At 46.4% G+C, this 27,653-nt stretch overlaps 4 protein-coding genes across 4 annotated transcripts; all 4 read left to right on the top strand.

Annotated features, from left to right (window-relative positions):
* Positions 1 to 3,808: 3,808 nt before the first annotated feature.
* Positions 3,809 to 5,559, top strand: LOC100843079 (expansin-B3). The gene is made up of 4 exons (XM_003574271.4): positions 3,809 to 4,119; positions 4,270 to 4,379; positions 4,562 to 4,746; positions 4,930 to 5,559. Exons 1-4 carry the CDS (start codon positions 3,930 to 3,932, stop codon positions 5,258 to 5,260), a joined length of 816 nt encoding a protein of 271 aa, XP_003574319.1. The 5' UTR covers positions 3,809 to 3,929; the 3' UTR covers positions 5,261 to 5,559.
* A 4,324-nt stretch (positions 5,560 to 9,883) lies between these two features.
* Positions 9,884 to 11,534, top strand: LOC100843684 (expansin-B6-like). The gene is made up of 4 exons (NM_001279941.1): positions 9,884 to 10,129; positions 10,507 to 10,616; positions 10,826 to 11,016; positions 11,112 to 11,534. Exons 1-4 carry the CDS (start codon positions 9,973 to 9,975, stop codon positions 11,446 to 11,448), a joined length of 795 nt encoding a protein of 264 aa, NP_001266870.1. The 5' UTR covers positions 9,884 to 9,972; the 3' UTR covers positions 11,449 to 11,534.
* A 7,229-nt stretch (positions 11,535 to 18,763) lies between these two features.
* Positions 18,764 to 20,428, top strand: LOC100842257 (expansin-B2). The gene is made up of 4 exons (XM_003574268.4): positions 18,764 to 18,941; positions 19,091 to 19,200; positions 19,307 to 19,497; positions 19,684 to 20,428. Exons 1-4 carry the CDS (start codon positions 18,764 to 18,766, stop codon positions 20,006 to 20,008), a joined length of 804 nt encoding a protein of 267 aa, XP_003574316.1. The 3' UTR covers positions 20,009 to 20,428.
* A 4,915-nt stretch (positions 20,429 to 25,343) lies between these two features.
* LOC100826560 (expansin-B2) lies at positions 25,344 to 26,945 on the top strand. The gene is made up of 3 exons (XM_010236688.3): positions 25,344 to 25,657; positions 25,760 to 25,869; positions 26,124 to 26,945. The coding sequence occupies exons 1-3, from the start codon at positions 25,480 to 25,482 to the stop codon at positions 26,649 to 26,651; spliced, it is 816 nt and encodes a 271-aa protein (XP_010234990.1). The 5' UTR covers positions 25,344 to 25,479; the 3' UTR covers positions 26,652 to 26,945.
* Positions 26,946 to 27,653: the final 708 nt, after the last annotated feature.

Here is a 27,653-nt window from a genome sequence, read left to right as displayed (position 1 = left end):
TCCGTAAATCTTCTTTCGCCGCCACGCGTGGTTTCATTCCATGAGCCAGAGGAGATGTTTTTTGCGCCTAGCCTGTGGGTTGAAGTGGATTGCGCCGGGAAAATCCCCATCGCGTCTATAACCAAACGAGCAAACATGGCATACCCGGGAGTGTTCCCCGACCGGACTAATCCAGGGGTTTGGGCTTGGATAGGCCAGAGGCAAGTGAGGGCGACTCCGGGACTTGGCAACCGGGCGTCTAATATGGACGTTTAACAGAAGAACAAAGAGAGGAGAAAGCTTAGAGTTTCAAGGTAGAGCACCGTCCCCTCGTCTCCTGTCGCTATCTTAAGGCTGTGAGGTGGGGGGAATCTCAGGTACTCCTAGACGATTTAGAAGTTCTTAATATTATGAGTCTCGTGATCTTCATCGGCAACGCTACGTCGGAGGATGCGGTGCATGCCGTCGAAAATAAAGGTATTATGGTTTTTCTTTTGCTGTGGCGGTGCCTTATGGGTAGTGTCACGGATCCGATGTGTCCGATCACGAAGATTCTGAGTGTATGTCCTCGCAGATCTGTTCATGTGGATTTGACGAGTCTTTGTCAGTGTGACATGTTGTTTTTGTTGGTCCGATATTTTGTGGTTTTGGAGTTTTTCTCTGGCGTTCTCATGAAGATCATGTGGTTCGACAACCTGCACCTCTAGGAGATCATCCCAGCGCAAGTACGTTCAACGCTCATAGCTTCTCGTATTTTTAGATATTCGACTCAAGGTGTTTTCTGAAACCTTCGAAGATTATAAGTTCGTGCAGGGATACGAGTGACGATGTTGTCGTTCGAGTCTAATTATAGTCCTTTTACTGAAGCCTGAAGAGTATCTCGTGCTGCAAAGATTAATGCCACTGAAAATATGTTTTTGAGAGATTTCATTGCAATTTTGTCATAGAGGTTGTTTATAGGTATCTGTAATGATTTTCGAATTTGAATAAAGTCATGTGGGACATAAAAAAAAACGTCCGGGCGTCTCAGCGGGGGGCGCAGTGCTGAGGAGCCATATGGGGATTGCGACTCGTCGGCTGATGACTAGCATGGTCGCGTACTTGCGCTCCATTGGAAAAGAAGATCCATCGATTCGTCGTGGCCCTGACAATGAGCCCATGTTAAAAAAAAATTATAGGGAAAAGACTGTTGCCTACAGCCCATGTTAAGTTACGCTCCAATTTTCTTTTTCTTGAGATTGTCGTTACGCTCCAGTTAATGGGCTAAGCGCTGATATTATTTTTAGAACATGGGTTGTGCGGCTAGGCCACCAACCAGGCCATACAGAAAAAACAAGTGGCAGGCGGCCCAACATGGGTCGTGACTCGTGAGGATGCTTGGTGGGCTGGCAGGCAGGGAGGATTTCATTTGTGCTGGACGCCCCTGGAGCTTTCCTTGTGTTATGCTTTATGCACTGATTAATTATATGAAAATGGTTTTCGCCACACAAAAAATATATATGAAAATTGCTTTTGAAGCTCGGACATCAAGGAGTTATAATTTTTGTAAAATAACGAAATTCATATTTCTGAGTTTTAAAAGAATTGGTTTTTTTAGTGTAAACATAAATTTATTCTATACATCTAGAAATTTTCATAATACGCTAACTTGGGATCCGTGCAAAATCATAAATATGTACATTTCAAATAGCCCAACACCTTACAATTCTAGATTTACAATTTTTTTGATTTTTTTCCAGATAGTTCTGAAAATGTACACGTATATAGTATACATCTATAACTGTCATTTTTCCCGGATATTTTGGAAGTTTTCCCGGCTGTTAGAGTTTCTGGTACTCTCATCAGGTACATGTTCATCAAGCAACAAAGGCAAGCCAAAAAAGGCATGAATGGGAATCCGTAGGTAGCAACACATAGGAAAATATATATTTTTACTAAACAGAAGACTAGCACCCCGCAGTATATTTTTCTCAACTAAGGAGAGGTAAATAAGAAAAATGCATGATCTTGATCGTGAACGCCAGTCATCCTCACCGCCATGGGCTACCTGGCCTATAGCAAGGGGCGTGGTTCCTTTGTATACTTATAGAAAAAATTGAAAATGTCAACTAATTTAGCACATTATACACCGTTTAGTCATGGACTTAAGTGCTCAGCCCTATGCTCAAGGCAAATCTTGGTCCTCCACTACCCCTCCCAAATAGGTCTATACTTCTGGTGATGTTTTCTTTGTCTCCATAGTCCGTAGTCATTAAGTCCTTTGACCAGAGGAATACGATGCTTGGCATTATGTGCACGTGGAGCAAGATCCGCACTCACTCCAAATTTCCCAATAGAAGCCAAACATTACATGGGAAGCAACCGCTTTTCTTTTACATGTCCTAACTCAGATTTGTTGCATTTTTGCTTGTATGTACACGTACCTATTATTTGATATGTCATTGCTATTGACTTTTGCATTTGTGCTTATGTATGCATATGTCTGTGTATTTTTTGTTTCATGTGCCGGTGTCATTTGGTTTTGCATGTGTGCGAGTGAATGTATGCATTCTCGTATTTACCATTTTATATGTATATGTATGCGGTGTTTTTTGCTAGCGTTGTGCGTATATATGTATATGCCCCAATATTTGTCATTTAATGTGTCATCACTTTGTCTTTTGCATCGTGTGTATTTATCGTTTTATGCATATGCATTTTGTACGTGTCGACTTTTCTTCCCTTCCCGTTCTCCACATCTCTTCCCCTTTCCCCTCTTCCTCATGCCGTTTTACATGTCACTAGTATTGTCCTTTGCATTTGTACGTGTATGTCCATGATGTACGTACGTCTGCTCATTTTTGGAACATATTGACTTTCCTCTCCCTCCTTCATCAGACATTTCTTTGTCTCTATCCTCTCTTTCTCTTCTCTTTAAGATGTCTATTTTCCTCTTTTTACCCTTTCTGATCGCTCTGGTTGATGCGTCCCGCTTCGTATTTGGTTTTCACTTGTCTAGCAAGTTGATTAGGATTTGGGGTTCGTGCCTATTGTTTTGAACAAGGGAGAAGCGTGGGGAACACCCAAGCACACTATCCTTTTCATCCTGTAGTGGAGAACTAAATCTGACTGTAAACAAACCTTTTTCAGTTCGTTGTCAAATAGACAACCATAGAAAAATAGAGAGAAAGAAACTGTAAACTTGGAGCTCCGTGCTGGTAAATATCTAGGCGTGACCCATTCCGATTTTGAAGGGCCAACATGGATGGTAATCACGCATCAGGTATCATTGAATCGCAAGTACAGGAATTTGTTTTAACGGATTAGGTACCTCTACGCAACATCGTACAGGATTCGGTGGTTGCAGAGACAAGCCTACTGCACAGATTGGTTACGATGATTGCTTCCAACAAGAGTCAGGGCTAACGTCCATGCTCTAATTGCAATGTAAACATGCCTTTTCCTGCTGTTTCCCGGCTGTGCCCGAATCTCTCGTTCCTAACGAACGCCGCATCACAAAACCGAGCTGTACTGTACACTTCGAATTTTTCAGAATATTCTCTGCATGTACACAAAAATATATTCAGAGTATCAGGTAGTGAACAGGCAGGTAGTCTGGTAGTGTCCAGAGACACCTGCGATAACCGCCAAGCAGCCGTGATTTCACATATAAATATTTTAGTTTAGTGCACTGGTGAACGGAACTGATCGCCCTCTATTCCTCCCATGATTTCCTCCCGTAGCCATGTGACCCCTATCACTGCACAAAGCACGTCGGGTGCAACCACCGTTGATGGCTATCCCGGCCGACCGTGGCCCCTTTCAGCCTGCCTATAAATACCCCGGCAATATGTTAGTCCCAGAACATCAAAACAGAGTTCAACCTTTGCAACCTGGTCTGGTCAGTGTGCCGGTGCACTGCTAGCTAGTACTCTCTCTGTCTCAAGCTTGAAGAAGCAGAGACTCTAAAGATGGCAGCTCTTTCCTCCAAGGCCGTTGCACTCGTCGCACTCGTCGCACTCGCCTCCCTCCTTGTCACCTATGTCGCCGCCGGCCCGCCTGTGAGTTACAATGCTTCCGCCTTCACCGCCGATCCCAACTGGGAGAACGCAAGGGCCACCTGGTATGGCGCGCCCACCGGCGCCGGCCCTGACGACGACGGTACGTCACGTCTCTATACATACATGCGCGCCGCCGGTGCAACGATCCATGGCGCCGCCCGGCCCCTTGTTAATCCTAACCGATGATTGTTGTTTAATTTGTGTAAACAATATAGTATATGCACTGATCGATCTGATGTGATGTGTGCAGGTGGTGCGTGTGGGTTCAAGAACGTGAACCAGTACCCGTTCTCGGCCATGACCTCGTGCGGCAACGAGCCCCTGTTCAAAGACGGCAAGGGCTGCGGCTCCTGCTACCAGGTAGACCACCAGATTCGCTAATCTCTCAATGTGGTTTTTCTTCTTTTCTTTCGTGACGAGTGCCATTTCCTGGTGCTTGCCCCTGCCGTGGTGGAAAAGGAGCTGGTGGACTCTCGGGACACGTTGGTTTGCCAATTTGCGTGCTGACTGCTATTGCTTTGGTCGCCTTCTTCTTTTTTCAGATAAGATGCATCAACGACCAATCCTGTTCCGGCAGCCCGGAGACTGTGGTCATCACCGACATGAACTACTACCCGGTGTCTAAGTACCACTTCGACCTCAGCGGCACGGCGTTCGGCGCCTTGGCCAAGCCCGGCCTCAACGACAAGCTCCGCCACTCCGGCATCATCGACATCCAGTTCAAGAGGTCTGTCAGTACAGAACCATAACTAGTAGTACTAGTACTTCTTTGTGCAACAAAACTTTCACGACAGCGACCGGTTTAACACTTTAACTGGGACGCAAAGAGATTCGCAGCACTCTGTTTACTTCACGCCGTCCGGGTTACACGCTCATAGGATAACACAAGCTGGATTAACTGATGATGCAGGGTGCCCTGCAACTTCCCGGGGCTGAAGGTGACCTTCCACGTGGAGCAAGGGTCGAACCCGGTGTACTTCGCTGTGCTGGTGGAGTACGAGGACGGCGACGGGGACGTGGTCCAGGTGGACCTGATGGAGGCCAACTCGGGCGGCGCGTGGACGCCGATGCGCGAGTCGTGGGGCTCCATCTGGCGCCTCGACTCCGGCCACCGCCTCCAGGCGCCCTTCTCCCTCCGCATCACCAACGAGTCCGGCAAGACGCTCGTCGCCGACAAGGTCATCCCGGCCAACTGGGCGCCCAGCGCCGTCTACCGCTCCTTCGTCCAGTACAGCGGCTGAGCTGATACATCGCCGGCTGCTGGCGTCAGGGTCTTACTGTATGGTTTTGCATGGTCTCTTTTAATTAGGTGAGGCGTCCGGTGTCGGTTTTCATGTGCTAGACGTCGTTGCATGCGTGCGTGTGTGTGTGTCTTGTGTGTTCGTGAGAGCACGGGAGAGTGGGAGATGGAGGAGAGGCGCACGTTAATTTGCTTGTGCCCTCCCGCGCCTACTCTTTCACTGTACCAGTGTCGTTCAGTCGTCAGTGTGTAACCAGAGCATAAGTTATTAATCACAGTTTCGGTTTGGCATTACTACTACTTCTGTATCTGCTAAATAGTGTTATCCCTCGATGCCTCTATCTCTGGTTTGCTACGCACTTTAATCAGTTTCGGCATTGACCATTGTGATCAAGCATTCAGGCGTATATGCCCACCAAGATATGCACGATTCAGGAATCTGATCCTGACTTTCCACCCAACTTACGGCCACAGCGAAAAGCTTCCTCATCAGACGGCTAATACTAGTACAGGTCGAGAAAGATAACTGCACTGGAGTAGTACAAATGAACTAATCTTCCGCTGACCTCGAATGTGCTGCGTTTGCAGAATTAAAATCCAAATCCAGTTACGACAACTCGAGGAGACCATACGGAGTGTATTTCTGCGCGTCGACGATGCTTCTTTCTTTTCCGTGAGACTCACGTAGTACATTCGTACTCCGTACGTACTTACTCTGTTCCGGCCGGTAGATTTGGCGATCCTGGCCGGAAAGTCACGTCATAATTCCTGAAACGCCCAACGGACGCATGCAGCAGATAGACGGAGGAGGAGTACTTGAATTCATTGCTGCAGGCCTGCAGCGTCTATCGAACGCAAAGGATACTAATCATATTGCTAATCCCCGAGCACATGTCTTTCTCTTTCAAAAAGCTTTATCTTTCCGTATGGTAACCACTAACCAATTCTATAACCGTCAGTCTTAGCCAATGACCGTGAATGAATGAGTCATTGTTTGCCTTTTTTAACATCAGATCGAGGCCGGCAACATCGCCGCATAAAAAGTTCACCTACGTAGCTAGCGATCGATAGACCCACTGGATTTTCGCCGTAAAAACTGGCGCTAATTAACCCCTCTCGTCAACTGCAACTGACCCCATCAAATCGAGGTACTAATCGGTCAACGAAGCTGTTACTCTCTTGAACAAATTTACCAGACGTACCGGCCAGTTTGTTGCGCTAGCTAAATAGTAATGCTTCTTGCATGTACTTGCGCTTCATCTTTCTTTGACCTTGGTGTACCGGAATTGAAGACCGTGATGGCGAGGGGAAAACAAGACCTTGTCGATCTATGCCCTTTTTCTTCCCCCAGCAGACAAATTAAAGGAGATGGAAAAGTGGCGAGGAGGAGACCTTTCACCTTCTCCGTTTCGGTTGTGTGAGCAGTTAACAAAGGGAAAGTGACCAAGCAACGGACTGCTCAGGCGCATGTGCGGGGGGCGCCGAGTCGGATGCCGACGGCTGCGTCGCGTACATACCCGAACCGATCCGCGCATGTGAGGTGCGGGCCACACGGACCCGGACGCCGAAGGCAACTACTGCCCCCTGGCCGGCCGCTGGAACCACGAAACTTGGTGAGCTCTCGCACCAGATTTTCCAGGGCCCCGCCGCGGCTCGCACCCACCGTTGCCGCTTTGCCGGCCCCGTCTCGAACTGAGCTTTCAGTGCGAGCAAGCGAGAGATTTCCCCCACTCGATCGTGTGGGGGCGCTGTTGGCTTTAATGTGTTGAGTGTGTGCGGTGCGCGCGAGCTAGCTAGCGGGGATGCTTGCCGTGGCCCGCTGCCGCGAAGAGCCGAAGAAGGAGCACCACAGTATGACGGATCTTGGAGCCCTTAATTGGAGATGGATTGCAGACACTGACATGTGGACCCGGGCCCACCTGTCGGCGTTACGTCAGAGGACCCGCGTCCCCATTAACTGCCGTCAAATTCTGATTCGGAAGCGGCCTGTTTTTGAGTTGATTGATTCGACCTTGCGTGCGTCGGCGGCCGGTGGATGGAATGTTTGGACGAGCGAAGTGCAACGTACGTTGTGTGAATGTCAAGCAGACTCTGCATGTGACTCCGTGGAGTGCTAGCAGCGAAGGAAATGCACACACGCATCGCCGAAGAAAATCGGGGAAATATCATGTGCGCAACTAGTTCTTAATTACTTGCACCAGCCGGCCACACATGGAAATGTGACGATGTGCTTATGTGCACTTGGTCGTAGCGTATGCTTTCTAACTTAACTAACCAGAGTTCTTTTGGACAGGAAAATAAAATCACGGCCGTCCGTCGAGATATCTTGCCCTGTACAGCAGCCTCTTTAGCGGGAGGAGGCGACGGCGGGATTCGTCTGGGTTGGCTGGGACACCGAGTGGGGAATCGGGATTTGGATCGAAACTGAGTCATGGCTGTCACACTACCAGAAACGGCAACCCTGGCGAGTGCCAGATGATTTTGCAACTGCATTTTATCAGAAATTCTGCAAAGCCTCCCGATATCCCGAGTGTCGCATTGTACACTCGGCAAACCAAGAACACTCGGCGTAAGTGATTGTTTGACGAGGGTCGGAATGAAAATCGTCGATCTTCAAAGGGTTTTGCCACGTGTCCTTGCAGACTGCGGTTGACATCGTCAGTGTTTATGGAGTGTGTTTTCTAGACACTCGGCCAGCGTGTTGTTTTATTTCTTTACGATCAGACACTCGGCAAACCCATCAATATGTGTTAACTGCCACCAAGTTGACACTTGGCAAACAAGGTCCATGCGGTTTTTGGGATGCTCTCAAGCGTCCGACACTTTGACGAGTGTCCTAGGAAAAAAAAACTTGGCAAACTACCCATCTCCATCTTTGAACCGTCCGTCAAACCTTTTTATTGTTGTGTCACAGTTTTACTGAAGCCAAGCTGAGCAATGGGTAACATACATCTTTGTCGAGTGGGTGAGTAAAGCACCTGGCAAATTAGGTGCCATTTCCGACTGAATCATGGATGAGTGCCCTTTGCCGAGGTTCCATGCCACTCAACAAATTTGTGGAGTCTGGTAGTGTCAATACTCTGTTTGAGATAGGGAGAAATAGACATAGCGTGAGCTACTTGAGAAGTTGCGACGGTTAAATTTTTTTGCATGCCCTCTAATTGCTCCCATTAATACAAACGTTTCGAACTACCAAATACCGAAGGGCATGCCGAGATTTTTCCAGTATTGCAAAACTACCTAATCATTTTCAAATATTGCAATAGCTCAACTCCGAATCTAGATTTTCGAAGAACAGACCCCATATACCTGAATAGAAGGAGTATTTGAGAGCCTTAAGTAAAACAAGAAAAAGTCAAACGCTAGAAAGGAACGGCAGGGCAAGCCATCACCCATGCCATAACATATTCTCTTGACATATAGCTTAACATGTCCAACTTTGTAGCGCAAGCATTCATCAGCTAGTCCCCGCTTCGTTAGAAGTAGCAAAGACCATACTATTGTAACCAATTGGTACATCATTACTAGGTAACACAATTCGACCAACACAAAGTCAATGTGTGTCCATCAAGCTAGAAGAATGTAACAAAACCCTTCCCAAAATTGTGCAAAGTACTAGTAGGTGGTGGAATATGAAAGCAGTCCAAATGGAATGTCACACGGAATGAGCAAATTTTTTTTTGAATGATTCCTCGCTAGTGTAAAAATAGACAAATGTGTGCTCCCTTGCCAATTTAGCCTCTACTTTAGTTTTTTTAAGGGCCTCTGCTTTAGCATTTGGTTTATCCTTTGTCTTCTTTGTACGGGCACACAGAGGTGAATTTGTGCACATTGTTTTTTGCAAGTGCACATAGTTGGCACTGAAACGCGTATAGAACCATGGGTGCAGATTTGTGGAATGTGTTCAGAAATCTGCATATGCAATTCCCTAAACTCTGAAGGTGTGCCGGCTGCTCGGATGCCAAAAAAAAATAAAGATCGACCTGCAGTGCTCTGTCCTGCTTGTCTTTATATTGAGGATTTGAGTAATCTTGATCTGATGCCAGATGCGATAGAGGCATGTGAATCCGGAGTGGCGTGCAAAGGTTATAAGATCGAGAGGGATTACATGTCAGAATCTGGGATGGCGTGAGTTGTCGATCTAGTCAGCCACGAGAGCAGAGGAGACCACGTGTCACAATCAGGGATGTCACAGAGGTTTGATCCAACGGCGTGGAAATCGTCTGACTTTCCGCTCTATCAACCCGTCCGACGCGCGGATCCAAACTAGGAGTAATCATTAGCGCCGGGAATACTGGCGTACAGTACCGTAGTAGTAGCACGAGTGTACGCCATGGCAATACCACGCGATCACCGCCAACATGTGATTTTATAGTAGGACGCACGTAAACCGATGCCTCTCATGGATCCATGATCCGCTCCTTAAGCTAGCTAGCCAACATGCATGTGACCTTGCTAGCTCTAACACGGCATACATGCACATGTACGTACGTCGGCTGACGGCTGCGGTGCAAGTGCAGAGCAGAGGCCATTGACGTAGAATTCCCGTTCCCATTCCGTTTCTGCCCATTGGCCTCCCTATAAATGCCCTGGCAATGCCGTTCCATCCGGCCATCGAAACGGCAGACCACATCTGCGTTGCTATAGCGCCAACCACCGGCTAGCTAGCTAGATATACTAGCGCAAGAGCTGATCGAATTGCAAGTGCAAAAGATGGCTGGGTTCCCTGGCAACAATGGCGTTGCGCTTGTTGCACTCGTCACCGCGCTTCTCACGTGTGGCTCTTGCGCCTCTGCAGGCTCCTCCGGCTGGCAAGCCGCCAAGGCCACCTGGTACGGCGCTCCTACGGGTGCCGGTCCCGACGACAACGGTATGTTCCGATCGATGGGGCCTCATGAGTATAGTACATACTTACTCCTTTTCACAAAGAATGTCACGCATCTATTTCAAGATTTTACTTTGACTGACAATTAGACTAATGATTTGAGAGTTTTATGCCAAAAAACTATGTCATTGGATTCGTATTTTAAAAATCTTTCTAACAATATAAAATTTGTAACATATAATCTACATATATTGGTGTGATTGTTGGTCAAAGTTCGATCTCAAAAAACGTGGACGTCATTCTTTGTGAAATGGAGGGAGTATGTTGTTGTGGAGTTACAGTGTCAATTACATTAGAGTGTTCTCCTAATTATGTTGATCGATGATCCTTGATCGACGTACGCGCGGGATGCATATGTGCAGGTGGTGCTTGCGGCTTCAAGAATGTGAACCAGTACCCGTTTTCGTCCATGATCTCGTGCGGCAACGAGCCCCTGTTCAAGGACGGCAGCGGCTGCGGCGCTTGCTACGAGGTAATACTACTACTCAAAGCTCATTAAATTAGCTTACTGCCAGTACTACTAGTTGATGCTAGTCATTAAATTAGATTAGTCAAAGCTCATTAACTGCAACGCAGAGCTCCGTTCACGCTGGAGAACAGCATCATGGAATACGTACATGGGCGCCGGGTAACATGCACATCGTTGACTGTCTCGATCCTTAATTGGTTATTTTTTTTCAGATACGGTGCACCAAAGTCAACAACCCTGCCTGCTCCGGCAAGGCGAAGAAGATCATGATCACCGACATGAACTACTACCCCGTCGCGAAATACCACTTCGACCTAAGCGGCACGGCGTTCGGCGCCATGGCCAATCCCGGCCAGAACGACCAGCTCCGCCACGCCGGCATCATCGACATGCAGTTCAGGAGGTGACCCATAACACATTTTCTACTCAACACTTCTGCATAATCGCTTAATTAATTAGTTAGCGGCAAAATCTGACGCCATCCGTTGGTGGATGCAGGGTGCCATGCAAGAACCGGGGCTTGAACGTGAACTTCCGCGTGCAACACGGGTCGAACCCGAACTACCTGGCCGTGCTCGTGGAGTACGCGAACGTGGACGGGACGGTGGTGCAGATGGACCTCAGGGAGTCCAGGCGCGGGCACCCGAGCGGCCCATGGAGGCCCATGCGCCGCTCCTGGGGATCCATCTGGAGGCTGGACACCTACCGCCCGCTGCAGGGACCCTTCTCCCTCCGCATCCGCAGCGAGTCCGGCCAGACGCTGACGGCCAAGCAGGTCATCCCGGCCAACTGGAAGCCCGACACCGACTACCGGTCCAGAGTCCAGTTCCGTTGATCTCGATCGGTAGTGTTGCATGTGTGATTGGGAAGTACTCCCTTGAATTTTAAATTTGGTACTACGTTATGGGGTCTCGATTCAACGAGATGTGTGGGAAAAGGAAGCAGGCTAGTGGAGTAGTGTCCATGTGCTACCCCAGCCACTATCCCAATTCAGAATATGATTGGTTGTAATCTCTATTCGGGTTTATCTTATATATATCAAGTGTGCATTCTGTCCAAGTATACGTACCCCATGCATTCATTTCTCAGTATGTGCATTAGTATGCAGCACGTACAGCCGCGGCGGTCTTCAAACCACAACTTTGACCTCTAATTTTCTATCATAAGATATTTATAAAATTCAACATAGTTGTTTATTTCGACAGAAAGTTCTTTTCGAAATAATGTTATGGATACATGATTTTCACGTATCTAGCTCAATTTTTTCTACCTATTGATGTCCACATTTCGTAAGCAAGCTAGCTCGGTTGCTTTTGGAGTAGTTCTACTACAATTTATAGGAAATCCGAGGGATTTAAATCTAGGGATACCTTAAATCTAACATGGCTGCCATGTGTAAGAGGAGAAGTCTTGGTAGCAACTCAACATACTATATATATTTGCCACGTGTAAGATGAAAAGTCTCGGTAGCGACTGATCGTGCCGCTCAGTTGAACCACGTCACATCACCTACCAGTGTTGGGTCCACTCAACTTATCACCTTATCTTAGTGCTAACTCTAGTCTTTTCCTTCCCGAGCATTCCGAGCTTCGATGTGCGTGAGCCGAGAAATGCCAGATATGCCGCCATGAGTCCTGGCCAACATGGGAAAGCCAATGGCTCATGTAGCTACCTAACAGGCCTTCATGGTCGCATCAGGAGGAGGCTACATCGCCGCCACCGCATTAGGAGTGTAACACTTCGAAATTTTCTAACACTTAAATTTCTTGACGAGCCAGAGAAATTAACTAAAAATTAACTTTTTTGACCGTAAGTCGTACCGAAGATCGGAGGCCATGGTTGGGTCCGTCTCGTCTCGTCGATTGAAAACAAATATAGTTTGTTAAATTTGGAGTCCCGACCAATAATTTGGAACACCTTTTATTTCCAGCCTTTAAATGAATTTGAGACTGCTCTCTATTTCGGATTCGAGATAAAATAAAAATTCATGGCTTGCTCTTCATTTTGGATTCAAAGAAGGATTTCTACTAGCCGCAGATATTTTCCATTGGGCCTTGCCTTGCCACCGGAGCCCACACCTGAACCCTTTTATTCTCCAACTCCTTTGCATTGCTGTTGCTTGCCTAGGGTTTGAGCGCCGCTGCTGCCGTTTCCCATTGCTGCAGCCTCCGTTGTGGAGTCCTCCACTGCTGCTAACCCTGCTGTTTTCCGCCGCCGCCGCTTCTCCCGCTGCCAGGCACCGTTGCTGCTGCACCATAACCGTACAATCTTGCCGAAGCTCTGTCGCCAATCCATGCCTCAATCAGCCACGCCCCAAGAGTTGCAGCCTCTACTGCTAGGAGAAGGAGGCTCCATTAGGTGCAGAGCAAGGAGGAGAGAAGAGATCAAGGAGAGGAGGAGGTGCAGCTCCTGCCCTGTTGTGCTAGACTGAGAGAATCTGGAATCAGAGGCGAAGAGGAACTAGGGAAGAAAAGAAAAGGGAACAACCTCTAGATTCAGACGAAAAACACCAAATTGGAGATAAATTTCCAGATGCACTTCAAAGGTTTTGGATGTTTGAGAGCCAAGGCAAATATGTGGATTGTTCACGATATCTAAGGCAAGTGCATGACAAACCTCTTGTGATATTGTTCGCCAACGTTGTTTGGTTATCCGAGTTGCTATTTGATTTGGTGTTTGTGCTATCGGAAAATTTTCATTTTAAGCCAGGGCGGTGAGTAAGTTACAGGTAACTATTCCGATGCGGTCGGTGAGTTAAGTTATTATGTAACTATTCCGGTGAGCTTGAGCTAGGTCGGTGAGTAATGCACGTGTTTAACTATTCCGGTGCGGACGGTGAGAAAGTTAATGGTGAATATTCCGGAATGCTCCAAAAGTAAAGTACAAAGTTTATAAAAAGATTTGATGGCTTTAGTTGCATTGTGCTTTCAGAAGGTGTATGTTCTCATTTTCGGCTCTATATTGTACTTTGCTGATTATATTTTACTCACCCCTGCTCTTCTTTTTCCTTTGTTGTTTTTATTTGGATTTCAGGTCATCAGCGTAAAGACATGCATGGGCAGGAGTAGTACACCTTCACATGAACATTACACACTATAACTTAATGCGCTAATCTCATACCGTTGAACTAGAGATATCATCCCTAGAGAGAACTCCCTTGAATTGTAATTGTTTGTATCAGTCTTCGGTCATTCATAGCTGATTATCTTTTTTTTAATCTTGGTATTTGATTGAGAGATTTTATAACCTGCATGATGTGGATGTCCTTATAAATAAAGAAAGTGCTGTAATTTTTTTTATAGTTTTTTTCTCGATTTAGTGTTAGATGGGTTAGAGGAGTAATATTCTAGGTAGGGATGATACCTGGGGTGTTACAAGGAGGCCACCATGAGTCCATGCCGTTGCATTGTCGTCTTATGTAGCTCCCTAATATGCCTTCATGGTCGCATCAGGTGCCACTAGGAGGCCTTCACTTTCACATTGGCATTGTAGAGGCTGCCACCGAGAGGCTGATGCTATGTGTTGCCACGTTATGTGCCGCCAGGAGCTCATACCGATTGAATCAAGCTTCGGACACCGTCGGAGGCCGGCGTTTTATGGCGTTACTAATTTTATTTCTTCCTTGTTGTCAATTCTTAAAATTTCGCTCCACTTTCTGTTCAAAGTCGGTTCTCAATTTTTTTAAAAGTTGGACCTAAAAATCTTGAAAGTTTATCAAAAACTTTTGAAAATTGGTTCCTCAAATCTTGTTTTAAGTTGGTCCTACATTTTTTGAATGGTGTTCTTGTAAGTTTGGTAATTGGTAATATTTTTGAAAGTTAGTCCTCAAATTGTTGAAAGGTGGTCAATACGTTGACGGAAGTTCTTCAAATATTTTGGAAGTTTTCCATAAAGTCGAAAGTGTTTAAAAATATCTATTATATATTAAAAGCAATATGAGGGGTACTGATGGGAGGCTCCACGTTGATCCACATCATCAGAATTATTTAAACCGTTGGATCTTATATCTATGGGTCAATATTTAATGAGATACTTATATTTAATGGGCTGCTCATGTAACGTCAAAGATTTTGTTGGCCCACACGTACAGTCCTAGGGTGTCATTGTTAGTGGTAGCTAATAGGAGTTCTTTTCACTTAAATACATGGCCCAATGTGTGTAATAATTTATAAATGCACGTAAAGCCCAACAAGTAACTAATGATCCATCTATGTTCTACACTGTCGTACTAGACTAGACGCGAAAATAAGTTATAAGTTGTTAACTCGTCGTATATTTCATAGCATGGACAGGCTTTTGAAAGTAATCACGCGTATCGATGGTCTGTTTGGTTCCTAAAATGCGACAACATTTTTTAAGTTCATTTAAGTTGACGATATTTGGTTAATCGTTTGACAAACTTTGATAATACTACACGGCTGTTTATATGCAAGCTTTTATTGCCGAACTTCAAGTGTTTAACCAAATTCTGGTGACGTCGCCACAACATGCAAGGGCAAAATATACAACAAATTATGAGCTCAAAGATGATCTGTCAATATAGTACAACCTCTCAATTTTATTTGGAGTTGTTTTCTCTCATGAATTAAGAAAATATTAAGTACTAAGCTCAGCTCTACTCATGATAATCTATATTTTTGCATTCATGAGTTATTACTCTCCATTATGATATATAAGGTTCCATGTTGATCCACATCACCCCAATTATTTTCAGACGTTAGATATGAGATCTTACCGAACCCAGTCGTCCAAACAGATTACGTTAGCTTCGGCGGTCCGATGCTTTTCCATGGCCGTTAGCTTCGTCCATCTGATGATTCTCCACTGCGGCCCCCAAATCGTAATTAGTTAGATAGGACTAAGCCAAGGAAAAAAAAATAACAACCCCTCAGGGACATACAACTGCATGTCGACAATGACGCGGAGGAAAAAAGGAATCGTCTATTCGATCGCGCCCTGCTTGAAAGCTTCGTCTGCTCGACTTTCGTCGGTTCATCTACTCTTCAATCTTCATCTGCAGCTGATTTCTGGTTGCCCTGCATCCGTCTGTCCCTGCGCGGTTGCGTCCCTGCTCTCCACAAGCGGCGTCAATTCTGCATGAGGCCGCAAAAAAAACATCTGCACGAGTCGAGGGCAGACGACCTGAGTCGAACCGATCAGATACCCAAATCCAGCTCTGGTCAATAATATGTCTCCTTTGATTCATTGAAGATCAATTCAATTAGTTCCATTTTTCAGGTCTAATCAATTGATCAGTTTTGTGACTAACGGTACGCGACACTATTACACTATAGTTCGTCAAGCTACGAAACAAGAGACACGGCCCTGTCTTCTTTCATTTTCGGTCATAATTTCAAAACCAAAATTTTCAATTTCGCTCCGTGGGGGCCCAATTCCTCGAGATGGCCCTGCCCTCAGGTCAGATCCCGATAACACACTGCAGCACATCATGGACAAAATTTTTTCTAAATTCAACCGTCGAAGCCAAAGTTGCAAAAAGGACGAAGATGCCAACAAACTTTCACCACTCAACTCATCCCTAGCCGCTCCTTTACTCATCAATTTCGGCCACCACTGCTGCTCATTTCTAGCTTGAAGATACTGCCTGTTCGACATGGGTAGGTACAACAGCTGGCCATGAAATCTGAAGACTTGGACGCAGAAGAAGATAGGGAAAAGGAAGACAATATCACAAGAATACGAGAAGACTCACCTTCAGAGAAAGAAGAGACCGACAAGGTGCCAGCGGACACTAGCGACGGCGATACGAGGAAGAAGATATCCGATACGGCTTGTGAAGCTGGCGCGCCAAACTACTAGCAGGAAGTAGTGGGGCACCGCCGGATCTGAGCGAGGCGTCGTCGAGTTGCTGGACAGGAGATGGGGAAGGTAGTGGCCGAGCGGCGTCGAGGTCGGCACAGTGGCAACGAATGATGCGACGACGTTGGTTGAGGTAGTCGGTGGCGTTAGTGCTGGGGATGGGATAGCTAGCGGTGGTGTTGGGGATGGGGAGAGGCGTCCGACGACGGACGATTTTAAGCTTCAAGTGAGCCCCAGCCTGTACGGTGGAAAGGAAGAGAGAGAGAATGAGAAAAAGGTAAGAGAGCGAGAGGGAGAAAAGGGAAACAGCCGTTGCTGCATGTGGATCTTTCTTCATGTAGAGATCAAGGAGAGAACAATTCAAGTAGTAGTATAATAGTTTGTAAAAACACACACCGCTAATTAAAAAACTTTGTAAATTAAATTATAACCATTATGATACTCCATATTATATAGTTAATTTTGGTGCTATAAATAAAATGATTTGATTTAAATAATTTGAATTTAAATTTTATGAATAAGTCGTCTGAAACACGAAAGTTTAGAAAAATGGTTGAATAAAATACTAGAAGAGTGAAATAAGGGGAGTGCGGTAGAAAGCCTGCCGGAGAAAACACAAATTTAGAGGAAGAATCTTTTATAGGGAATCCCCATATAGGATTTTGGAGGCTTAAATTTAGGAAATCTGCGGGAGTTTCTCTTAGGTATACAAATCTCATGTCTTCGATTTTAAAATTACAAATACGACGAATAGATACGTATCAGACAAAATTCAATACCAGTGAATTATACTCCCTTCGTACAGATTAATAAGCCATGCGTTGAATTTTCGGCCAAACCTTGACGAACAATTATACACAAAATAATGTATGTATATAAACATTATATTATTGGTAGATTTTTTCAATACGAATAAAACAATATTTTTTTGTGTCACAATAGTGTCGTATTACCAAAGTAATGTTTTGCGAAGTTCCGCATAAAATTCCATGCGGGACTTATAAACCTGAACAGAGGGAGTATATCAGTATGACAGAGAATCAAAGAGGTACGACATCAGCACACACGTACAATAGAAATAATACAACAATGATCATCAATCTAGCCCGCGTATTTCGCGCAGGCCATCGTGCTAGTTTTTTTCTAAAAATACTTAAAAGGTGTGGAACTTACAATGAAATACTTTTTTGATGAATCCCACGACAGAGCCGTGGGAGGCGGGACATGCATGCGAGGGGAGTACAAGGAGCCGGGATGCATGACGGTGCAGAAGACACGCGCGGGAAAGGCACTTCAGCTATGTGTCGGTCCTCAGCGATGTGTGTTGCTGGACAGTTGTTCATCGGAATCGGATAAAAAGTGAGAGGATGGGGTACACTAGAAAACGTCCATGCAAGAATTGTGTCCTCTTTTCATTCCGGAAAAAGAGGAGAGTGGTCCCCCTGATGTGCAGAGCACTTCTTTGCAAGTGACTTACGGTTGTATTAATATCAATCAACAATCGACGTAAACTAATCCATATTCACATTTGTATTGAACATCGTTATTGCCTCGTCAAGCAGCAGTTGTCAAGACAAGCATATACTAATACTAATAGTCCCTTCGTCAAATATTAAGTCCCGAAATATTACATGTATCTAAACACTTTTAGATATACACACATCTATATTTAGACAAATTTGATTTATTTAATATTAGACGGTAGGAGTATATCGTATCCAAGTGACAAAAAAGAGTACTCCCTCTTAGGAACAGAGGGAGGGGGTATTTTTATAGATCAAGCACCTGCATTTTGTACGCCCTATAGCTAACAGAGCGTATATACATGTGCTAAGAATCGGGATAGCGTAGGATTGGATGTAACGCGGCATGAGAATCGTCTGACTTCCCGCGATCAACATTTGACTTGTGCGTACAAATCATTAGCGGGGGCGCATAACAAGCGGTGACTGCGAGCCAACGTGATTTTATAGTCGGACGCACGTACTTAAACCGGCCGGTGCGTAGCTCCGTTCTTCCATATGATTCCATCAGCCATGTGAGAGAGACCTTGCACGTAGCTTTAAAACACGGCATTCACACGTCAGCTGCAACTGGCATCGACACCGATCGATCGACTCGTACACGTCGGTCGGCCGATCGACTCGTAGTCTCGTACACGTCGATCGATCGTTCAATTAATTCCCATCTCATTTTCCTATTGGCCCTGCAGCCTATAAATGCCCCGGCAATGTCATCTCATGCCGCCATCAAAACACAGACAGGAGAAGTACTCCAGCAAGTACATAGCCTAAGGTTCGATCGATCGTGCAGCGTATTGTAGTGCCAACATGGCTGGGGTCTTCACCGGCGCCCTTGTGGCAATCCTCTTCTCCATGCTTGTCAACCGTTCGGCGGCCAATTACTACGGCGCCCAGGCCTCCCCCGCTAGATCCTACAGCTCTGCCTGGCTCCCCGCAAAGGCCACCTGGTACGGCGCCCCTACCGGCGCCGGCCCCGCAAACGGCGGTACGCTAAGCTCATACTACTATGTTTCCTGCCGATGACGGCACATGCTTGCATTAGGCATGCGTGTGAACTCGGTCGTCTTTTTAGAAATGCTGCCTGCATTACGCAGTGCTGACTTACCCCTCACAACGTTGGTCGACGATCCGCAGGTGGTGCATGCGCCTACTCGAACAATAATCTGTACCCGATTTTGTCGATGAACGCATGCGGCAACCAGCCCCTGTTCATGGACGGCGCTGGCTGCGGCACCTGCTACGAGGTGCGGTAATTGCGCTTCATACAAGCATGGAGTAGTAATTTTACGATGCCGATCACTGTTAGTGAAGGCCCTGCCCTGCTGTACATGATTCCTCTTGCTGTTTCAGATAAAATGCGACTACAAGAACAACCGTGCCTGCTCCGGCCAGCCCAAGAGGGTGACGATCACTGACATGAACTACAACAACATCGCCCAGTACTACTTTGACCTCAGCGGCACGGCGTTCGGCGCCATGGCAAAGTACGGCCAGAACGAAAACCTCCGCCGCGCCGGCATCCTCGACATCCAGTTCAGGAGGTCGGTAACTAACACGTTTCTGACATAAGTCAATTCATTACTTCTTCATCGCTGAAACCTGAAATATATGATCGAGTTGCCTGAAACAATCCGGAGACTCGTTCATGGAATTTTTGTCTCCTGTTTCGTACTCGCAATCGATCTGACGCGTCGACTGCAACGTCATGCCTGCACGTACACATGCAGGGTGCCTTGCAATTACCAGGGGATGAACATCAACTTCCGGGTGGAGCGTGGCTCGAACAATAACTACCTGGCGGTGCTCGTCCAGCACGCGAACAAGGACGGGAACGTGGTGCAGGTGGACCTCAAGGACTCCGGGTCGTATGGCTCCTGGACGCCGATGAAGCGGTCGTGGGGTGCCATCTGGAGGATGGACACAGGGCGCCCGCTGAAGGCCCCCTTCTCCTTCCGCATGCGCAGCGAGTTCGGGGCCACGAAGGTGGCCTACCAGGTCATTCCGGTCAACTGGAAGGGCGGCAACAACTACTGGTCCAACGTTCAGTACTAATATTACTGCGATTAAGGCAGATCGGTCATTTTCCTGGTGTTGCACGTGTGATTGGAAATACACAGTACAATGTTTTATTTTTATATTTTCGGTATAAGTTTTTACTTTTGCAGGGGATGAGTACATATATAGTTGTTATCCGAAAAAAAAAGTACATATATACTCCTTCCGTTCCTAATTAATTGGCGCCGGCCATTTTGCAAAAAAAACCCTGTTAATTTTGTAAATCAACATGCAGTTCACATATTCAATTGAAAATGGACTGCGCTTTGATTTCGAAAAACTACAGTTTTTTTTTGAAAAAGTTCTCGTATAACGTGGGCTGGAGCTCGATTTCAAGAAATAGCAAGTTTTTTTTACAAAACTTCCGGCGCCAATTAATTCGGTACAGAGGGACTTGTTGTTGTTGTTGTGGGTCTTGATTCTTGAATTTGTGTGGAAATAGAAGTGGGCTAGCTAGTGAATTATAGTCCATGCAAATGTTATATAACGATTCACACATGGACCGCGGCCACGGTTCCAAATTGTAGTCGATCTCAAATCAACATACTTACATTATCAAGTGTGCATTATGTCGTTAATTATATAGGTGAAATATCAGGTGAAAACGACCATCTGATGCATGAAAACCTGAAAACTTGCGACGCCAGCCGTCGGATCCGCAATGTACGCCTCAGATCGAACGTGGGAATGGAACTAACCACTTAAACGCGATTTTACGGAAAACCCCATGACGTTTCCACAAAACTTGTAACGATTGGGCACTGGAAACGATTAGTTTTTTGTTCCACGATCGATCTTGAGATCGCCATGGAGCCTGCCGACGCTGGACCACCTGCCATGTTCGGGCACAGTGGGCCTTCGCTGGACAACCAAAGGGAGCGCTCGCCGGACGCCCGCCGTGATCCCACGCCCTCTGCTGGCCTCGTACGTGTCCGCCATCCCTTCGCCCGGTACCTTCAGGAGTGCTCGCCGATTGCCTGCCATCATCCCGCGCCCTCTGCTGCTCCCGTATGGAAGCACTGTCCTTCCGCCGTCCATGTACGGGAGCACTCATTGGACGCCGGCCGTGATCTCCTTCGGGACCCCTCGACCTCCATTGGCCTTGGCTGTGAGCCATTGTGCTACACCGGTCATGACTCGCCCTTCAAAGCGCGTTTTACTGCCACTCGTCATAAGCAACAACATCGATGAGCCTATGTCCGCTTCCACGCAACTGACTCCTAGTAGCAGTACACTGGTAAGCATTGGAATTCTTTGATGTTGCTGTTCTTCTTCATTAGTTGATTCAAATTGCTCACTGCAACCAGGAAGGGGTCCTTGATACATAAGTACATCCTCCCCCGATCATTTTGGATAGCTTCTGTACACCAAAAAGGGAGCTTCTAGCGGCCCAATTTGTGTGAGTATCATTATCTCAAATTTCTCTAATAATTATCAGCTTGTATGACTAATAGGTGTTGTAATTTTTAGGGTTCATCATGTTCACCCGAATGTGATGAAAAATTAAAGCCAGCCGTAGTATGACATTCAATAGTATGGAAGCAGTTGAAGAGTTTTATAAGGCTTATGCACACAATGTTGGATTTTCGGTTCGAATTAGGCAGAAGGAGGAGAACATTGATAATGGGATAGTCTGGAGGCGCTTTCTTTGCGCAAAATCAGGCTTCCGATCAAAGAAAGAGGAGTAAAGTAAGATGAGTTTGAATGGAGAGAAGAAAAGAAAACATGTCAGGAAAATCACTAGATGTGGGTGTGAGGCCATGATAATCGTGAAGCGTACGAAGGATGACAAATATCAAATATGATACTTTCACGAAGAGCACACTCATGACTTTATCACACAAAGGAAGCATCATTTAATTAGGTCTAACAGACAAGTCAGTGAAAAGGCCAAAAGCACATTATTCACATGTCACGCAGATAGCATTGGCACATTTGAGGCCTTTCGATTGCTTCGTGTTGGTGAGGGTGGATTTGAGTTCCTTAGATCTGGCAAAAAGAAAAATGGTTTCTGAGATACACCAAACACTAGGTGACACAATCAGGTTGGTTGAACAATCTCTTGAAGAATTGGAAGCATTGAGAAACACTCTTCTTGACATGAAACGAAACATGTCTCAACGGGTTGCTGCAAATTGTCCTAGTAGACAAGATGAATTCGAGGCATACATTGGTTGTAGTATGCCTAACCAAGTTGAGATTCATCCACCAACTGATGTCCGTACAAAGGGGAGATGCAAAAGAATTAAGGGACACTTAGACAAAGGTGGACACCAAAGTAAGGACGGGCAAGGGACGCAAAATAAGAATGGGGAGGGGAAGAAAAATGTTGGTGGACAGAAAAATAAAGTGCCTAGAACATGCAAGAAGTGTAATCAAGTTGGCTTTCATGACAGCCGTAATTGTCCTAACAAAACTTAAGAACTACAGGTATTTGTCGTATGCACATAATCTATTTTTTCCTCCAAGCGTATGCTCACACATAATGCTAATCAATTCATGTCAAACTATAGGTTTTGCTGAAGCTCCAACATATCCAAGAGCTGATGTCAGAACTCAGAAGTGTCAACCTGTCCAAGAGCTTATGTGTTTTAGCAAAACAACAAAAAAAATCATGTAGATTCACATTCTGTGTGTCATTCATGCCTATTTTTTGATGTCTAGCTGTGTGTTATCTGAAACCGTGGAAGAATTCAACTATCTTTTGCCCCTCTTTTTTTGTGTTGCATGAAACTGTTTCGGAACTCAACAAATATTTTAGTTTTCAGCTGTGCATCGTGCCTTACTTTTAACAGAGGAAAATCCACAGATTTTGGCAACAATAGAAAATCAGCAAAACATCCAAAATTCCCATGTGATTCACATTCATTCAAGTAATCTTTGTACATTCACATTGATTACACTAAACCTAAACCAATCTGCAATTACAAATCTTTACATCCAAAATAATTCAGTGTACAGCAAAAAAAAATCCCTTACATTCACATTATTGCAAATACTCTCTGTACATTCGCATGTTTTGGCTAAACCAATCCGCAATTACACACTGTGCATCCAAATTGATTCAGTAGTGTACAGCAAAGCATCTAAGAGCACCGATTCAGCTACAAAACAACATCACACAAAAAAATTCTGTACAGCTTCATCACATCACAATCTTCAGATAACACAGCTCCATTCAGATAACAGGAAGCAAACACCCAGGGGACTGCAGACAGCAGGTTCAGCAAACACAGGGGCGTTGAGCTTCGTCATCGCCTGGGTCATCGCCGCGCGTGGCCATCACCGTCGCTGGCCGGTTGCCTGGGCCAGTGCCACCGCAGGCGCAGGGCAAGCAAGCCGCCGGGACGCCAAGCCATGGAGGCACTGCCGAGGCTGCTATCTCTACCTCGCGTGGTGCAGCACCGGGTCGCCAGGTAGCAGAGGAGGCTGTCGCTCAGGACCAGGCCGACGAGCCGCGTAGGTAGCCGCGCCGCCACCGCCACGTGGGGTCAGCGTTGCCACCGCCAGCGCGTGCCGTCAGCCTTGCCGTCGCCAGCACGATGCCTGCGCTTGGGGACGCCACCGCAGACTAGGGTCATCGTCACGAGCTTCGGGAGCGGCGCCGCCGTTGGTCGTTGTCCGTCCAGGCTTAGGTCTCAAGGTCGCTTGCGCCGGTGGGGATCAAATCGGGAGCGGTTCGTTCTTTCGTAGGCCCCCCTCTTTCACCTGCTAGTTGTTGTAAGGGGCGGAAACGATAGGGTTTTTCCGTAGAATCGTGTTTAAGTGGTGGGTTCCATTCCCACATTCGATCTGAGGTGTACATTACGGATCCGACGTCTGGCGTCGCAAGTTTTCAGGTTTTCATCAGATGGACGTTTTCACCTGATATTTCGCCAATTATATATGTCCCTATTAGGGACAGAGCCAGGATTTCAAACATGGATATGCACATTTTTCTTACAATCTAGCTAAAGTTCAAGGTTTCGACCCTCATGATTGCTCCTTTTGTTGGTGATCACGGTTGAATCCGCATCAAGCATCCATGGATGTTTGATCAAGCAAGCCCCTTAGGGTTTCCACAGGCCTGAAACAGGTCCAAGTAGGATTGTGCCGAGTGAACACACATGAGGCCTAGTCGGGCGGCTCTCCCAACATCATCTGCACTTGCGATCGAAACACGAATGCATGTGATCCAACAAAAAATGGAGGCGGATGGCCAGCCACAAAGAAGGAAAGATGTATAGAGGCCTAATTATGGCCATTGGTGCGGTCCAATATAGCCTCGGGCGATGCCCAAGTACGCCCAATGTTGTTTTGTATCTATAGAAATTGGCTACCAAGTGTGCTCCCCAATTCAAGGTTGTTTTGCTTGGATTTTTTTTGTTCTATTCTCCGTTTGTTACCTTCTCTAGCTCTCAGTTTGTAAAGCCCTCCCCCTACCCACCTCTCACAGATAGTTAATGAAAACGCGGTGCTCATGCTTGCTCGTAAAAATTATCTTGGACCTCTATCCATATACATACCCTCTTGGGATTGTATTCTCATTTTATCCTCGCTTAAATATAATGAACTCAAGGGAAGAAGCATAGGGAAGGCCCAATGAATACATTGGGCGGCCTATCCCGAGTTTGGGAAATCTCCGACGGAGTGTCAAGAGAGCCTTGAGGTTTCATCGGGAAGTCAGGGTGACATAACCTATTTGAAAAACATTGACATGTCATTCTTGTCGAGTGTACGGTGACCTTCTCGAATAAGGACCGCCTACACATCCAGCTAACACTTACACTCTAGTCCATATATCGACACCCCCTAATTATGTCGTTGTCCCTCTCGATGAAAACAATACTCTCTTTTGGTTGTACCTCTTTGATTATTTTCTACAAAAATTGGACCTATTTTAGTAACAAGTTGTGTAAATGTTTTTTTTTACTGCCCTTTGAGTCAGGTTGTGTAAATGTTCATCTGGTAGAATCGTAGACTAGACATCTGTGCATATGATGCATATGATTATTTCAAGAAAAAGGATCATAGTTTATAGTAGGAGAGAGAGGGGAGCATAGGAAGGAGATCTAAAGTGGGTACAGAATCATCTGACTTTGTACGATCAACATTTGACTTGTGCATCAGAATTAATCATTAGCCGGTACCGGCGCTCCATGTACAAGCTAGTGTACGCGTAACATGCGGTGACTGTCAAGATGCATGTAGTTTTATATATAGTCGGACGCACGTAAACCGGTGCCTAGCTCCATTCCTCCATGATTCCCTCCCTAGCCATGTGAGACCTTGTATCTCTAACACGCCATACACACGTCGGGTGATCGAAACTGCCATTGACGGACCCATCGTTCCCAACTCCTCTGGCCGCCTATAAATGCCCAGGCAATGTCGTCTCACTCAGCCATCAAAACACAAAAAGGAGTCTGCTGGGCTTAGGCGGGAGAGTACTCTACTTACTCCAGCAAGTACTTGTACGTAGTGCCGGTATGGCTGGTGTCTCCACCAATGCCGTTGCCCTGGTGGCACTCCTCTCGGCCGTGCTCGTCTCCACCGGCCATTCGCAACAGGTCAACTACGACACCGCAAGATCCTACAACTCAGGTTGGCTCCCCGCAAAGGCCACCTGGTACGGCGCCCCTACCGGCGCCGGCCCTGACGACAACGGTAAGCAGGCAAATATGTTCCCATCACACAGCACAAGGCCATGCATCACGGCCATGCATCACGCTCTGCATGCCAAGTTAATGTTGGTCGATCGATCTGCAGGTGGTGCGTGCGGCTACAAGGACACGAATCAGTACCCGTACTCGTCCATGATTTCGTGCGGCAACGAGCCCCTGTTCATGGGCGGCGCGGGCTGCGGCACCTGCTACCAGGTATACACACTACTTACGTGCTGCATTAATGTCTCCATGCATGCAGGACGCTGACAATGTCAGTTAAAATTAGTTGGTGCCAAATAATTTTATTAGATTGGTCAAACCTATCCGCGTACTTTACGATGCTGATCACCATAGTGTACGCCCTGCCATGTGCATGCAATCAAGTAGAAGTACATATTCATCGGTTGACTTGCCTTTTTTTGTGTTTGTTGCAGTAATTAATCAATATATATGATGCTTCGTTTCAGATACGATGCAATTACGCCAACAACCCTGCCTGCTCCGGCCAGCCGAGGCTGGTGACGATCACCGACATGAACTACTACCCCGTGGCCAAGTACCACTTCGACCTCAGCGGCACGGCGTTCGGCGCCATGGCGAACAACGGACAGAACGACCGGCTCCGTCACGCCGGCATCATCGACATGCAGTTCAGGAGGGTGCCATGCAACTACCCGGGGATGAACGTGAACTTCCACGTGGAGCGCGGCTCGAACCCGAACTACCTGGCGGTGCTGGTGCAGCACGCGAACCGGGACGGGAACGTGGTGCTGATGGAGATCATGGAGTCCAGGTACGGCCGCCCGACTGGGCAGTGGACGGCGATGACGCGCTCCTGGGGCGCCATCTGGAGGAGGGACACCAACTACCCGATGCAGGGGCCCTTCTCCCTCCGCATCCGCAGCGAGTCCGGCAGCACGCTGGTGGCCAACCAGGCCATCCCTGCAGACTGGAAGCCCAACGCTAGGTACTGGTCAAATATCCAGTACCGTTGACCTCGATCCAGGCCGAGCTGATTCGGCCGGCCGGTGTCATGTGACCGTCACCACAGGTTACAATGGATTTTTACTAAGTTACTCCTCCTATGCTTGTTAAGTGTGCGTCGTTAATTGTGTGTGTCCTGCAAGATCTTAATTTGTGTGGGAAATGGAAGGAGGCAAGTGGAGTAGCATCCATGTGATCGATATTCCCGGCCACTGTTGTTGCAGTTCCATACCCTTCTCGATCGAGTGTAATCGAATTTATCAGACTTATAAATTAATTCAAAAGGGTTGGACTTATTTTGATCATTTTAATGAATCATGATCCGCTCAGACTCTACATCAGTTCGATGCATGCACTCGACTGAATGTTATTCGGACCGCATGCACAATGGCTTCCATGCATCATTTCAAAATCTGCTGATTAAAGAAACACACAAAAAATGTGGCGGACACAGGACATGCATGCGAGAGAAAGACAAGCGAAGAGGCGCACATGTATATCCACAAAGATGATTTTTTATTTCAAAATTCCTAACATGGAGGGGAGAGAAATGATAGTTACTTAAAAGTCGACCTTGCATTTTACCATTGTGCACGACCGAATTTAATGCTAACAAATTATTTGCAGTTAGCTTAAAAGACGCAACCTGTTGCACAAGTTATTTTACCGTCAACTCTATATCAATAGCGAGATAGTTAGATCCGTTAGAAAACATCCCTGCAAGAGTAGTCTCCGCTGATGTGCAAAGCACTTCTTTGGACGTGGTTTGTATCTATGTTTTTTAATAATAAATCCTCTGACGAAAAGACCCATTGTTTCAGTCTTTCGGAGGTGCTCATAGGGGTAGTACAGTGTGAGTTTGTGCGTTCATAGGGATGAGTCTACGTGCGTGTTGTGAGTGTCTACGTTTGTATTGTGTTTCTAAAAAAATAAATAAGATAAATAATAAATCCCCAATCAGATTAATAAGTATTGTTGCCTCATCGTCAAGCAATGCGTAAATGCCTAGGTGT

The sequence above is a fragment of the Brachypodium distachyon genome, chromosome 3 (assembly GCF_000005505.3).
Source record: "Brachypodium distachyon strain Bd21 chromosome 3, Brachypodium_distachyon_v3.0, whole genome shotgun sequence".
NCBI lineage: Eukaryota > Viridiplantae > Streptophyta > Magnoliopsida > Poales > Poaceae > Brachypodium > Brachypodium distachyon.
This window is presented reverse-complemented; position numbering and strand designations above follow the sequence as displayed.